The following is a 16,401-nucleotide window of genomic DNA, read 5'->3' on the forward strand; positions in this document are numbered from 1 at the left end:
AGGTTAAAGTCATTGGGGAGGAATCCCCTAATCGGAACTTTTACCATTTTAATTGTTTTTAAAGAGAACACAAAATATACTTGATGCATTTCGTTTTACAATTTTAATTTTCTTAAGTTATTGTTCACTTGTATACATTAACTTTCAAATAAATGACAAAGTATTATCTTAACTTAATGAATCAGTCTTTATATATAGTATTTCTGAAAATACGAAAAAAGCCGTAATATATAACACACATCTTATATAATATTACATCTTATATTAGTTATATAAGATTTATAAAACTAAGAAAAAGTTTAAATATATGTATGTCCAACTAGTTTATAAATTATCAATGTGATAATTAATATACAAAAAACAATAATAATTGTATATAACATAATTATTTTTTAGTATGGACGTCAGGGTTTACTTCGCAAGGTTCAAAGAAAACATTATGAATTTTAGATTTCTGCCACATCAGTACGAGTATTAGAACTATTAGGTAGAGCAGTCCATTTGGTCCATTTGTTCCGATGATCTTGAAGTGCTTGGCGGGGATCTATATTCATATACAGTGACTTTAAAAAATAGAAAGTGATAGTTATTAGTATTTAATGTTACAATTATATTAGCGTATTAATAAACGAAACATGTTATTTTCAATGAATTTAAATGATTAGTAAAAGTGTTACTAATATTTAAATTTAATATTTATATTTATAGCTTGTTAATGTGTTGCATAAGTAAAACTAATCGTTGTATTTACTGTTGGGAAATAAAATATATATTATGCTATGTTATATTATATATAAATCGAATAATGTTCAGCTTTAATTCAATCGTAAATGCATAAATGTAAAACCTATTTTCTAAAATGTTAAAAATAAAAAAAGTAAAAAAGAAAAAAGCGTACAGAATATTCAATTTAATGTGCTTTTATCATATGTAATATACAATGCCCTTGATGATCAATTGATGTAAAGAAAATATATAGTTTAAAAAAAAATACGTAGGCAAAATGAGTAATTTTTTAAATAAGCAGCTATGTATTTTCTTTATACCGATAGATTCACCTCATTATTCTGTTCATAAAAATAGAAGGCTTGTACTTTGGTCACATTGATTTTTTTGCAGATTGCCAAGGTCGCTTCCATTTTTTCTATATGGAATTACACAACTTTTTTATGAATAAGGCCACCTTCATTTTTTCTAATGGAATTATATAATTTTTCACATAATATGATTCTTCTAATTATTCTGCACATAAAAGCACTAAAAGATATCAAAAAATCAATAGTTTATTAGATGTTTTGTATTTTATTCTGACAAATTTGACATAAAATATCTAGAATAAGTTATTTATTTTTTGTAATTGTACTTTAATATTTTTATGTACAAAATAATGAGATAAATTGGTGTAAAGATATTGGTGTAAAGATGGTGTAAATACATTGCCTTTTAAATATTATACAATATGTAAATTGCATAATTTATTTTCTAAATCATCTATATATATTTTCTTTACATCAGTTGATGTAAAGCTAAGGCTAAGGCCAGGTCCACAATCTTGCTTTAAGAGGCTGTAAGCTGTAAAGCATTAAGACATTGATCAATCACAGTTGAATATGAGGAAAATAATCCACTGTAGTTGGTTAATTTCTTACGGCTGTACGGCTTAGGGCCTCTTAAAATAAGGTGGACCAAGCATAATGCGTTCATGCTAACACTTATGAAATTAACGAGTCTCAAATACCTGATTCTAATCAGAAAAATGATTGTCAAAAGCGTAGGAGCAGAAAAAATGTAACAATTTACTTTTGACCCTAATGATTACCCTGTAGATTACTTTCTAATTCTTTGGAGTGGAATCTCACTTTAAAGAATAAAAAATGAACCAGTCTTCTAAAAGTGTAGCTCAATTTTCAATCCTTAGTAGTAAGATTTCACTCTTCAGAGTAATATTCATCCTAAATGTTTTAGAGAGAATATACATTTAAAAAGGCGATGCTTAATTCATAAGATTAATTTTCAGTTATTGTACGATAAATGTAAAGCGAATAATTACTCTTTACAAACTCTTGTTCCTTCTGTGTTTTCAGATGAAGCTGTAGAGCCTGCTTCAGGTTTTACTCTAATTATAATTATGTTCTTGCTGGTATCGTTGCTCATGTCCGTTTGCCTTGCAATGATTTTCCTATATTTATTGTGAAAAGATATGAAGATGATCTCCATTATTTTAAATAGAATAGACTTACATAAATTTTTCATAATATGATTCCTCTAATTATTCTGTACTCAAAAGTACTTAAAAATATCAAAAAATCAATAGTTTACGAGATATTTTATACTTTATTTTGGTAAATTTACATAAAGTATAAAACATCTAGAATAAACTATTTAATTTTTTAGAACTATGACTATGAATTTTTACACACAGGATAATAAAATGAATCAATTGTACAGAGATAATATATTGTTGCTTTTCAAAACGAAATGTATAAATTACATAACTTTTTTAAAATCAGTTGTGTTTTCTTTGCATCAATTGATGATTAATGCGTTCATGTTAACATTCATACAATTGACAAGTCTCAAATACCCGACTCTAATCAGAAAAATAATCATCAAAATAAAGGAGAAAAAATATAACGATTTATTTTCAATACAATCCTAATGATTACCCTGCAGGTTATATATACGAAAGCTATCCAGAAAGTAAGTTTCGTTTTCAAATTTTGCCGCAACGGTGCGATGGTCCGCATAGGTAACGAATTTGTTAATTCGTTGGTAAAGGATTGACGTGATTTTCAATTATTGGTTCAGTGCATGCGCATTGTAGTATGTGTTTTAATGTTTAAACAAATCGCCCGCCGCTTGTGGAATACGGTCTGTGATCCATATCTTAAATATGAGAACATTAATGAGGCTGAAATTCACCGTCAAATTTAGAAAATATATAGAGAACATGCAATGAGTGATTCATTAGTACGGATGAATGCGACTTTTCAATTCAGAAGAATGCGAAAATGTTCACGACGATGAACGGAGCGGGTGACCGTCTCTGGCGATTTGATGCGTACACTTGAAGAGAAAATTAATTTGAAATTGCTTACTGACCGGCGATTTCATGATGACGACGAGATCAAAGAAACTGTCACTAATAATTTGCCTTACAGATTGCCTGGCAACTTTCTATGATGAAAGAACACAACGCCTGGTGTCCCGCTAATAATAAGTGTGTCATCAACAACGGCGACAGCTGTGTAGAAAAATAGTGTAAGGTGTGTACTTTAAAAAACAATAAAAATTTTCTGTAAATGTACATATACTTGTTTTCTTTTAATAGGCCATCGGAACTTATTAACTTTCTGGATAACCCTCGTATGTATTGAAAAAGGTAATACTTACTTCATAAGACTTATTTATATGTATTGATAAATGCAAAATAAATAATTACTTGCTAAGAGAACATTCTGTTTCTTCTGTGTTTCCATTCAAATTATTAGATGGAGCTGCTAAGTCCTCTTGAGATTCTACTTTTTTTGTAGTCGTATCTCTGTTTGTATCATTGCTCATATCATCCGCAAACTTTGCAGCGATTTCCCTAAATTTATGGAATGATTAAAGAAATGCGACGGGGAAATGTAAATTAGTTTTAATCATGCATACTATTCCGTTATAAGGTAAAAACTGTCTTTTTTGAACCAAAAAGTATCCATAGAGTTTAGACGGCTAGATTTAAGCCACTTTAAAAAATTTCTTTCGAAATAAAAACATTCAGAATATTGATATTTTATGTATGTGTCTTTGTATTTATTATTTTAAAATAATTAATTTATTATATCTTATGAATATAATAGAAAATAAATTATTTATTAATTACAAAGTATTGGAAGAAAGTTTTTGTTGTATACCAAGATTTAATTTGCCCAAACTATTAATTTGAAACAATCCAAAATTTAGTTTCATATTTATAGATGTAAATTATATATATAATGATCGTGAAGTGTTTAAAACAGATTAGAAATGAGACAAAAATTAATTATAAATAGAATATTGAAAGCGTGAGTCGTACGATTTCTAAATTAATTACGCTAGTAAACTAATTAGTTTCGTGTGTAAATTTAGTTGAAATAAAAGTTAAAATGAAATTTTATATTTTTACTTAACAATGCTCTTGTATAACAGAATAATTTCAATAATAAATTAAAATTTTGTATCACACATTGATAATTGTGCCTAATAAAGTGTTATTATAATAACAATTTTAAATATCAAGTATTCTTTTTGTGCAGGTATATGTACATATATGTATACAGGATATTGCATTTTTTAAACGATCACCTCCCCAAATTTTTTTTGTTTGTAATTTTAGAAAAAAATGTTTTAGATAAAAGTTGTATGGTTTGAAAGGGACATAAGATGGTGTCATTGGTTTGACTTTGGAAAGTTGTTTGAAGGTCACGTGAAAGTCACTATCAATTTCTTAAATGAAACCCCATATATTTCATTCTTATAGCTTACTTTGACAGCTTTTCAAAACACTATAATGAAGTTTTTTTTTCTATACTTTTTAAGTTATAAGGCTTGAAAGTTACAGTATGACTGGCATTAACATTACTTACAAAAAGGTTTGATAAAATTTTAATCAGGCGTTAGACAAGATTTCGTTACCTACATCTTGTACTAACACTCGATAATGATTAAAATTTCATCAGACTTTTATTTTATAAATCAGAGTACAAAATGTCACTGGCCGGAAACTCAATTTAAAACTTATATCGATAAGTACCTTGTTAAACACATATACATTTTCCCTAGCTATCGATTGTTCTATTACTATCAATTTTACATTCTTCAGTATTTTATCTAATTTTTGAATATACTGTGTGAGTACTTACCTATGAACGCGCTTTAAGTGTAAATTTAAACATCTGGTCGTTGATACTATATTATATGTTTTATTACAAATGTTGCATATAGCACTCGTATTATTTCCTGGTGTGAAGTAATCCCATATCCAACTAATTTTACGATCTTCCTTCTCCTTTTCTGTTAATTTGTCTGGATGGACCAACCTCAAGTGACAAGGTAATTCAGGTACGTATTTATAACTAAATACTTCAGAACAATGATTGCATTGTGCTTTATTTGTGGTTAATTTTGTGTAATTTTTACGTATCCAGCGTCGAACTGGAATCCGTTCGTCATCTTCTTCTTCTTCCTCTGTTATTATAATGTTTTGTATTATAAAATATTAGTTATTAACAATATTAACTTATAAAAGATATATATAGAAAAAATTATTGCAAATACTGTTCAGAGTCATAAACAAAAGTATGATTATTATTCAGAATAAATGTAAATAATTGATATATTGTTTGAAACTATCTATCAAATAATCCAGCTGTATTACTTATTAATCGATTATTTATATTAAATTTATACAGTACGTAATGCCTACATACGAGAATTAGAAAACAAAAATCAACATGTAGCAAAAATTAATATCATTTTAAAATTATTAATTAAAAAAAAACACTTTGTGATTATTATATACTAACGTAAAATAATAAATTATAATAAATTTATCTTTTTCTTTTCAGAATGAAATTATAAAAGTTTGATTATATTTTAAATAAATATATTTTTATATGATTTCATATATATAAATATTGTTATATGTGAAAAATTTTTTACCAGGTAAATAATTTAGTTTACTGCACTCCTTATGATTTTTCCCATAAGCCAAGCATTTGTTTGGACCATGTTTTGTGTTACAGACACTGCAGTTGGATATTTGTGTCGTCTTCCTACTTCTGACTTTATTGGACTTCTGTGTTACCTTCTTTCTTAGACCATATTTCTTTGATTTGCCTTCTTGTAGGCTTCTTTCTCGAATCTCAGCAGCTCTACAGTAATTAATTGCCTTTTGCAAATTAAGATCTTCCATTTTTAAAAGTTTATCCTGTAATGCTTTGTCTCTTATTCCGGACACAATTTTGTCTCGAATCATTCTGTTAGTCATTGTACCAAATTCACACATTTGACTCAGCTTCTTTATATCTGCTAAAAAGCTCTCAAATGCTTCACCTTCTTGTTGTATTCTGTTAAAAAACTTATATGTTTCATGTACAATATTTTTCTTAGGATTGCAATGCTCTTCAAAACATTGTAACACTTTTGTCAAGTCCTTCTTCTCTGCTTCTTGGAGATTAAATTTATTGTATAATTCAATACCATCTTTGCCAACAATATTTAATAATACAGCGATTTTAACTTCATCCGATTTTATAATATTGTTTGTCACTTTTAAAAAAATGTCGAAACTTTGCCTAACCTTGTGCCAGTTCTCATTAAGATTTCCATTTGTACCTAATCCTTTTGGTAGCTTGCAAAGTAGTTTCATTTTACATTCGGTATTGTTTGTATTTTCCATGGCTAACTTCTCCCAATGATTGATGAACTTATATCTTTTTTATTATTATTTTAGCCTACTGCGGTATGACTTTTAATACATACTTAACAAGTCGAAACTTCAAGTACCATATTATGTACACTTTAGTACATATCATGTACCATATTATGTACACTTATCGGAATACAATTATTTGTACACATTGATACGCTAATAACAATATGTAATATCCTTGAAAGAGTCATTTGTTTGCTCATTAGTCTTCGAGTGTGTTGGTTACTGTTGGTTACTACGGCCCGTTTCATGCACGAGCGTGGTGAATCATTTTATCCTTGTTGTTCGCCGACATTGAAGAAGGATAAAATGATATATCATGCACATTATGCGTGAAACAGAATATACTCCTCTCACCTGATGAGTGCGTCCATGAGCGTGCCTGCGCATGCGCTTTAAATGCATATTTGTTCTGTTCGACTTGCTTACACTTTTTACACTCAGCATCTTCGCTTTCTCTCTTTTCAGCGCCAAACATATATCTATCTCATTTTAAGTGTAAAAAAGTGTAAGCAAGTCGAACAGAGCTATTAGTAATTAGCGAAGTTTCCTCTGACACTCGTAACCGCATTCCATTATTCACTACAAAAATCTGTAATACCTATACATTACTGCTCTGCTGAAAAAAGATCACGTCATAAAGTTACATAACGAAATCGTATATAATTAAGACAAGTAAATCAAACAACGGATTGTTTCAAATCAGTATACGTAATTTTTTTAAATCATATAATTTGAAAAGTCACATATATAATGATGTGTTTTTTCAATTACATGATTTCGTTATGTAACTTTGTGACGTGATTTTTTTCAGTAGGACGTATTCTTTTAAGAGTACATATGTAATAATAATAATGAAGTAAAATAATACTTCTAAGAAAATTAAATAAATTATTAAACACTTTTTACAAATATCAATATTAAATAATTGATAAAGATACTTAAAAAAAAATTTAAATAGTTAAATTTTTATTCCTAGTTATGTAAAATTGTTATGACAGTTGTATACGAAATACCAAAATAATTATAAATAGAAAATACCAAAATTAAAAAAACATAAGAATAAACCTGAAAGACACTGACACAGTAAGGAAATTTTCTTTGTTTTTAATCCTTTAAAGATTCATAAACGTACGGTTTAATGAGAGAGAGAAAGAGAATCTTTTTAAAAATTGGGGTATAGAAGTCAGGTTTGAAAGAAGAGTTTTGACTATGCTACTATAAAATGTTGCTATAAAAATATTGACCTATTTTTAACTTTTATCTACAATCTTGAACATAGAAAACATATTATTTTCTTATATTACAGTACAGAATAATGAAAATATGCTCATGACATAAGAAACGTAATAAGCTCAAGAATTACACGATCAATACACACATGTCGATATACATATTTATAATCTTAGATAAACATACTTGATACACAAAATATAAAAAATTATTTTCAAAGGTTCTCGGTATTTCAAATAATATTCATGTAATATGATAACCAACTGAGAGCACAATGCAGTTTTTTTAGCGTATATAATACGAGACACTACCGTATCTCCAGATAATACTACGCTACTATAAAATGCGCTGTAAAAATGTCGACCTGTTTTCAACTTTTGTCTACAATCTTGAACATAGAACACATTATTTTCTTGCATTATAGTACAGAATAATGAAAATATGCTCATGACATAAGAAACGTAATAAGCTCAAGAATTAAACGATCAATACACACATGTCGATATAGATACTTGAATAATACATACTTATAATCATAGATAAACTTGATACACAAAATAAAAAAATTATTTTCAAAGGTTCTCGATATTTAAAATAATATTCATGTAGTATAATAACCAACTGAGAGCACAACGCATTTTTTTAGCGTATATATAATATATAATACGACTTTTTGTGTTACATATAAATTTTTTTTAATTTAATACATATGAACGTTTCAGCGAATTACCAAATTAAGTGAAATTGATGACGAACTCGTGATAAACATTAGGTGCAACTTGTATAAGATTGCAAATAAGTTAAAAATAAAACAATGTAATAGCGTTGTCAAAGTTTTTGTTTCAAATCTGATTTCCAATAGGTCAATTCTTAAACAAACTTATTAATCAAACATTCACGAACCTTTTAAAAACTAAAAGAACCTTCTTTATCAAATTGTGATTTATTCAGATTTACTCTGTATAATATATTTACATATTTACATATTTACAGGCTAAAGTCTGTAAATTCACATTGGAGATGTTTAAAAATATTTCTGCAAAGGTTCTCCTAAAATTTCTTCTAAAGTTCGAACAGCATTCTGCGCACACTTCTCTGTAGCTTCGTCTTCGTCTTCCAACATCTCCGCCAGGAATGGTACAGTTTCTGGCAATAATGGCATAAAATCCTCGCCAAGTTTTCTCGCGATTTCCACCTAGATCGTAATAGCAAGTAATTATTAAAAAATAAACAAAGATAATTTAAATGAGAAATATAATAAAAAAAACAACAGTGGAATAAGTTTGATTTCTGTGCAAATTATGATCATGTGTAGATATACATATAAGCAGTATAAACAGTTTACAATAAAAAATAATTGCTTTACTAAATTTTATTTGAATAAATTGAATTTTTTATTCGTTTATAATAATAATAATTTATTATCTAAATTCTTTATGAATTAGCATAATTTGTTTTAAATGGAGTTAAAAAAAAGGATTCCAAACAAGTATATCTTACTAAATTTTAAAGCAATAAAAATAAAAACTTCACTACGTAATAACTTTTATATTATACATATAAATTAAACTTATTCACTATATTTGATCTTACCAATGCATTCAAAGCTGTGCTTCTGACGAATGACTTTGCATGCCTCGTCTTCAGCAACGTTTGATAGACCAATTGTTTGTGCAATGAATCATCGGAAATGGCGCTAGCGAAAGAAGCTACGCAAGGTACAATGAGCTGACTAGCTCGAATCTCATATTCTTCTCTTGTCCCCATTGTGTTTTCCACCTGATCCACTATCGGTTGCATGAGAATTTCATATCGGTCTTCAACGACGACGTTATGCACATCATAACTGAATACCCGATAAAGTGTCAACAGAATTGCCTCTACTAGCTCAATTCTACTGGATTCATCAGGAAGCGTCAATTCCTGCGGGGTGTCCGTTACGAACATGTTGTTGCTGCTCAGTAACGATGCCGCATGCTTCAAAAAAAGTCCAGCGAACAGAACGAACAGGGACTTCAAACATTCTGCTATATTTGCCGATAATCTAAACAGAGAAATTAAAAGTCGCAAATTTTGTAAGAACTGATGGATATCTGAGATGTATTATTTTTCGTTAATCTACTACTGTTAAACAAATTAAGATAAATTTCCAATTTATCGTGTTAAAGAAAAACCGTATATATTTTAAAGCATTTCAAACTACTTGTAATTAATCTATAAAATTAAATTCACATTTATCTCAATTACGTAAAACCAAGAATCTTAATTTTATTATTAATAAAAGATAATATATAATAAACGATATAAGTATTGATTAATTTAAATATTTAATTCCACGCGATTAGCAGAAACTATAATTCCTTTGAAAAAGATCTATAATTTAATACGATTTAATTTTTATTGATTTTATATTGTTGATACCTGTAGAACGTTATATTCCGCTGTTTGTGCTGTGTATCATTCGCTGCCCATCCATAAAGTTTATCATAGAATGGTCTAAACGTTACTTCGCTCAATTTCAAGAGTAATGCTACCAATGCCTTGCTAGCGCTTTCCTCAACCGCGACGATGTCTTTTAATGTAATTTGTTGGTCGTCTTGCGTTTCCATATTATCTTCGATTCTTTCACGGAATTGAAGAACTTGGAGGAAGAAATTGGCGAGATTGTCGACTTCCACCTTCAGTTCTGTTGGAGGCATACTGTCAAAGGACTCTGCTAGCACGCTCATCAACGATGGTATACATATATAAGATTTTTTGTCTAATAGCAATTGATAAGTTCCGTTAACAGCTGGCAGCAGCACTCGCAGAGGTATACAACTGGATAATTTCTGCGTTGTTGCCTTCAGACGCGAAATAACGATACTAGCCTGTCAAAACATTAACAAAAAAACAATTAAGCTTCAAAAGAACCAACGAAATTTCTGTAATAGATATCATAATTCTTGGCAGGCAAAACATTAAACGAATACCTTAGGATGATCCGTGTTGGTATACTGAGAGCTGAGCATTGTCAATTCATACAAGAGTTGATCCAAGTAGAGCGACAGGAAATTTCCCAAAGATTCCACTATCTTCTGCAATGCACTGACAATGCTGATGACTATAACATCCGGCACATTTTGATAGCAATGGGTTTTTAACAACTTCAAAATTGCAGGCACAAATTTATTCAGCGAATACAGAGCGTGGGTTCGCATTGAACTGCATAATTCTGCTACACACAACGCTGCATTGGCTAATACCGGACCATTTTTGGATTCCAACAATTCCGTCGTTATATCCAAAATCTGTGAATAATCATTAGTATACATAACGTTAATAATTATATAATTATATTATACTTATAGCATTATATATTTATATTTATAATTGCATTTTATTAATATATATTATTAAATAAATTACCAAAATATTTTCTTAGAAATATTAAATATTATATAAAATATTAAATAAAAATTTATTTAATCAAATGTGCGTACTGGTCTAAAAATAGCAGGACGGTCAATGGCCAGTAATTTCGTCAACAGTTTCAAAGATATCAATACTGTCTGTTGTACAATCTCTTGTTCCTGATTTTCAACCTTTATTTCAACGTTGAAGAAGTCTGTCAAAGGTTTAATTAAACTCAGAAGCTCTTCGTGAATATCCTCACCAAATTTCTTCTGAAGCAGTCTTGCGTTCAACAATTCCAAAGCTTTCTTCTTTACTAGTAACACTTCGTGTTTTAGAAGATTCTTGATACTTTGAAGGAACAGGGTATTTGGTAATAGATTGTTCACTAAATCCAGCACATCATACAAATGATGTAGTAACACTTTCCAATACTTGGCACTTGGTCTGTTCTGATGCTGATCAGCGATCTTCGAGATGATCTGAATCAACATAATCAACTCGATCGCCAGATGATCGCAGTGCTTATTTATATTGTCTGTCTCGTCCTGATTTAGCACAGCTACGCGATTGATAAAATCCTCGGACGATAACAGGTTACTGAGAAATTGCACAGCCGTTATCTTATAGTGCCGAAGGCTTTTTGGCGTGGACTTAGTCACGTCATAAATATTTTTGTATTGAAATTTCATCGCCTCCCTTCTGCCCTGTTCTTCCTCGATATCAATTGGCAAGAGCTTGATGAACTGGACCACCTTCGTGCAAATCTGAAACGAAAATCAGGAAAGTTTTTGTTATATCTCTGGATAATAAAAAAACAGAATTATCTTTTTGAAAAAATCACATTAAAATATTGTATTAAAATTTTATAAAAAATTGTTATATAGCTAAATCCTAAATAGAAATGATTATCGAGAACTGACCTGAAGCAATCGATACGGCGGAAATTCTTGAGACACCTGAAGAGCAAAATCTAACCACTGCGTAGGATGTTCGATTTTCTGGCTCGCTATCTTCATAACGTAGCTCTCGAAAGTCAGCAGATAATACAAATGCAGATGATTGTCGAGAAGCTGCAACAACTTGACAAAGAGTGGCATCCGCCTGTGCTCCGGAATGTGAGGCAACGAGACAATAAAGGTCCTCAGCAATTCGCAAGCATGTGTAGCATTGTCGGTTGCGTTTATGATTGGTACCACCGTTTCCAGAGTCTTGGAGATGATTTGTATGGAATAAGCGTCGTCCTGCCGCACCATCGTGCTGCCCATAAATGTGAAAATTGGCATGAGATTAAAAAGAGCATGATGAACATTCATATTCCTCAAAAACTCGACCAGCACCAGCAGTGCGTGATGATGCGTCTGCGGATTGCGCGACGTTCTGATGCACTTGACAATAAGCGAAATTTGCAAGTCAGCGTCACGCACTGGCAGTTTCTTCTTCATCATCCAAAAGATTGTTGAGAGAAGTAGCTGATTCGTGTATTCGATTGGGCTCTGCTCCTCCAGACTCAGACAAACGTTTAATAAATCAAACAATACACCGTAAAGCAGTTCCTCATTTTTAATGTTGTCGGCATGCTCTGCAAACTCCAACAAGATGACACCGCGCTTCCACGCCCGACTGTGAATCATCGCCGGATGCGCCAACTGAGTTTGACTCTGCCGCTTTTTCCGTTTTCTTTCACTTGACTTTATCTCTGAGCTCGCCTCCTCTTGAATTTGGTTGCTCATCATTGCTTTTAACTCTGAAATTAGGATCGTCGCATCCACGTGCAACCGGCGAAGTGTTTTACCCGCGACAGAAACTACGTTGTTCATCTCGCAATCAATCATCACGTCCAGGATTTTGGACAGGATGCTCACTTGGATATCGTGAGACATTGCATTGAAGAGTATATCAATTCGTTTTAGCACCATGATGCTCGGCGAAATTCGATTACCATTTTCTAAAACTGCACAGGGTTCGTGTACCTGAATGCATGTTGTGAAGAGCAACCACACTTTGTTGTCCTTCAGGGCATCAATTGTGTTTATGGTAAAACGATCCAATATATTTCGCAAAGCACTACCAGCTGGTTGATTTTTTGGATCTTCCACTAGCTTTTGTACAAGCTGAAGACCTATCGGAGACAGTTGCTGAAGGATTTCGGTACTATTAACATTCACCAGAATATCAAGGAGTTGTGATCTTTGAGTCAGAGAAATTTTTGATTCTTCGTTCTGCTGCGTTACCATGTCAAATAATAATTTCTGAGTCTGCTGCAACTTCTTATATTCTTTTATTTGATGAGAAACATGTGGATCTGGAGAGAGGAAGAAGTAGAAGTTAAATGCAAGTTCATCAGGATCATTGCAGATCTCTGCACTCTTTGTAGCTAATTTCTGCAGCAACACGAAGAATGGTTCCGTGTCGAGACTAAAAGTCTGTGTTAGCTTTTTTAAAATATCTATCGCCACTTTTCTGCATTCATTGTTACGTCTTGCCAACGAAAGTAGCAAATTGGTAACAAAGTCTTGATCTTCAAATGCCCAGTGGACGGATTTACACTGATTTAATAGTAATAAGGAAATCTGTAAACAATGATAGGATGTTTTTGTTTTTATGGGTTCTGCATAGAACTGCGCAAGAAAGCAGATAAGATCCTTCACTGTGGCAAAATGAAGCTGAAAGAAGATTTGTAGACATCTGGAATAGTGTTTTCGCCAACTTTTATTGTCCATGCCCTCAATGAACATCTCTAAGAGTCGCAGAATCAGATTGCTTCGTTCCGCATTGTTGTCGAAATCAAGTTTTGATTCAGACTTAATATTCAACCGTCTATGCACCATTTCGAGAACGTAAGTGCCTACTTGAAGTGGCAAGATTCCCTCAGATGTGAGCTTTAGAGCCATTTGAATGTTGTTGCCGGTAATATTGTTACAGTTGCGAAGTAGCTTAACGCGTGAATATATCTTGATCATCTCTGTGGCTATCTCAATCACGTCCCGTGCAGTTTTAGCCGGTATTGAGCCCACGGGTACTCTGCAGACTGATCCTAGTAGTATCATATTGAAGAATAAAAACGCCGCATCGCCATGCGACATTTGTTGCCGCATAGAATTCAGTATACTCTCCGTAGGCGGTAGCAATGTATGGTTTAATATATTGTGAAAAGCAGCAGAAGATATTGTTTCGGCATTCAAATTAAGTTTATTAACGTCTTTATTAATGTCTTTCATCACGTTCTGCATATACATATTATTCTTAGCAAAGTTTGAATTGAGAACGTCCATAGCAATTTTTACATCTGTATCCGTAGCTGGAAACAAATATGGTAAAGCTGTGATAAAGACGCTAGTATCGTCACTTTCATCGCAAAGTTCTAAAAGCATCTTCAGAGCTGGTTTAGCTAACACTTTTCTCGATGCTGTGTGACATGTTGATAACAAAACCATTAACTCATCCATCAAAGTATCTGTGGGTAATAAACTAATCAATTTCTTCGTACTAGCTTGAAGAGTATTCGTCATCATACTGTGAAAACTCTCGGACACATTAATGTTGTTCTTAGCGAGAATTTCAAGAGCAATCACTCGTTGTGCAGCGTTGATGTGCGTCAGTTTGTTTAGAATCTCGACGGACTCGTGTGTGTCCTTATTACCACAAGACAATGAAATAAGGAGATGTAACGCCTGTTTAGATTTTTCATCAGACTCGCTCTGCTTCATCAATTTTTTTAGATATCTATCAAAATTCTCTGGATAGCTGCGCTCAAAAGTCTGATAAAATCTTATTAGAAAACTCTTTATATCTGTACTTAAAGTTTCATCCTTAAAGTCGCATGTTAATGTAGCTAAAATAGCATCCACTGTCTCATCATCGAGTCTAATGTGCTCCAGCATATTGCTGAGCATGTTTTGCACACTACTCTCGGAGATAAGTTGGCAAGCAGCTCGAAGAAAATGTAGAATAAATTTTGAGACATTAGTCTGATTTGTTGCGACAATCGTCGTAACAAACCAAGGTAGTTCAGATAATTGAAGAATCAAACTTTGCGGTATAACAGTTAATTGAGATTGATACAGATGGAGTAGAAAAATAGTAGCTTCCTGTTTCATATGTGTATTTTTGAACGTTGTCAACAACAACTTCTCTATTGTGTCGTCATTCAATTTTACCTATAAATTTAATATCAAAATATCAATACATAATTAAAACTTCGATATAATATTATAATTTTAGTATTTTTACGAATATAGAATTGATTTACAATATAGAAAAATATATAAAAAATTGTGTTTTTATAATGTATTACAAAATTGAAATTATTCATTTAATAAAAGGTAAAAAAGCTTGCATGCTTATATTACTAATAAGCATACAAAAAGATCCAAAACAAAATCAAAACGTATGTAATTTGTGTATACTTGTATGTAATTATTTGTGTATATTTATATGTAATTATTTGTTGTATTCACACCATTAACTGTCTCATATAAGCCACCTTTCTACCTTTTATTTTATGACTCTTAGATTCTTATCTTAATATTGAATTTACTCATTTAAGTTTTAAGATAGAAATATTTGAAAAACAATAAAATACAATTAAAACACGAACGAACCTTCGTTATCAGTTTTGCAATAATCATATAGCTGCTGGCAGCAAAATCAAGAATGGGACTTCTCAAGCCTTGAAGGAGAGTCGGTAATAGATAGTTTACTTCAATCTCAGTGATGGTTATTAATTCAATCATTCCTAACACTGCTGTAGTGTAAAAGGAATACAAAGTGGTCAGACAAGATGCTTTGTCGGAATAAGTCTTCGTGGCAAATATCACATGAATACATAGCGTCTTCAGGAATCCTTTATCCGAGATCAAACGATTGACAAGAATTGTGGAAGAAAGAGGTATACCGCGTTTCTGCATAGGTACTAACCAATACCACTTATCGCTCTCATCTGACAAGTCTATCAATTGCAGGGCTCTTAAAGAACAGAATAATAAATTTTTAATAAATTTCTTAAAGGATAGCTATGTGTTAATGGAATGTGCATAAGAAAGTATTATAAATAAGTTAAAAAAAATTATTATTTCGTTTGAATTTATTGTTTTTGACATTTTAATCATAACGAATTATTGTTCATATGTATACTAGTTTTATTATAAAAAGTTGATTGGAGATTATAAAGGAATACAAAATTAAATTATAACTTGTATCGATAATTCATATTTCATATGAAAATGTACAATTACAGTATAATAATAAAAATTTGATAGCCATATTCTTAAATTTATATACATAAGTAATGTTCTCTCTCTCTCTCTCTCTCTCTC

The 16,401-nt window shown here is 31.1% G+C and overlaps 2 protein-coding genes across 3 annotated transcripts in view; both read right to left on the reverse strand.

Moving 5' to 3' along the window:
• Positions 1-405: 405 nt before the first annotated feature.
• Positions 406-6,758, reverse strand: LOC108724412 (uncharacterized). 2 transcript variants are annotated; one of them, XM_018450772.1, is made up of 5 exons: positions 5,686-6,758; positions 4,887-5,211; positions 3,443-3,589; positions 2,051-2,179; positions 406-544 (listed from the first exon to the last, which is right to left on the reverse strand). In XM_018450772.1, exons 1-5 carry the CDS (start codon positions 6,422-6,424, stop codon positions 484-486), a joined length of 1,401 nt encoding a protein of 466 aa, XP_018306274.1. In that variant the 5' UTR covers positions 6,425-6,758; the 3' UTR covers positions 406-483. The 2 variants fall into 2 exon arrangements, with proteins under 2 accessions (XP_018306274.1, XP_018306275.1); XM_018450773.1 differs by lacking the exon at positions 2,051-2,179.
• A 1,928-nt stretch (positions 6,759-8,686) lies between these two features.
• l(2)k09022 (HEAT repeat containing 1 homolog l(2)k09022) overlaps positions 8,687-16,401 on the reverse strand; it is a 9,549-nt gene continuing 1,834 nt past the window's right edge. Inside the window, exons 4-10 of the mRNA XM_018450768.1 lie at positions 15,688-16,051; positions 12,007-15,243; positions 11,173-11,850; positions 10,663-10,980; positions 10,112-10,560; positions 9,284-9,734; positions 8,687-8,885 (exon numbers count right to left, since the gene is read on the reverse strand). Coding sequence (XP_018306270.1) covers positions 8,715-8,885; positions 9,284-9,734; positions 10,112-10,560; positions 10,663-10,980; positions 11,173-11,850; positions 12,007-15,243; positions 15,688-16,051 — 5,668 coding nt within the window. The 3' untranslated portion in view covers positions 8,687-8,714. The remainder of the gene's footprint in view (positions 8,886-9,283; positions 9,735-10,111; positions 10,561-10,662; positions 10,981-11,172; positions 11,851-12,006; positions 15,244-15,687; positions 16,052-16,401) is intronic.

Source organism: Mycetomoellerius zeteki, unplaced genomic scaffold (assembly GCF_001594055.1).
Source record: "Mycetomoellerius zeteki isolate Tzet28-1 unplaced genomic scaffold, Tzet1.0 scaffold297, whole genome shotgun sequence".
Taxonomy (NCBI): Eukaryota; Metazoa; Arthropoda; class Insecta; order Hymenoptera; family Formicidae; genus Mycetomoellerius; species Mycetomoellerius zeteki.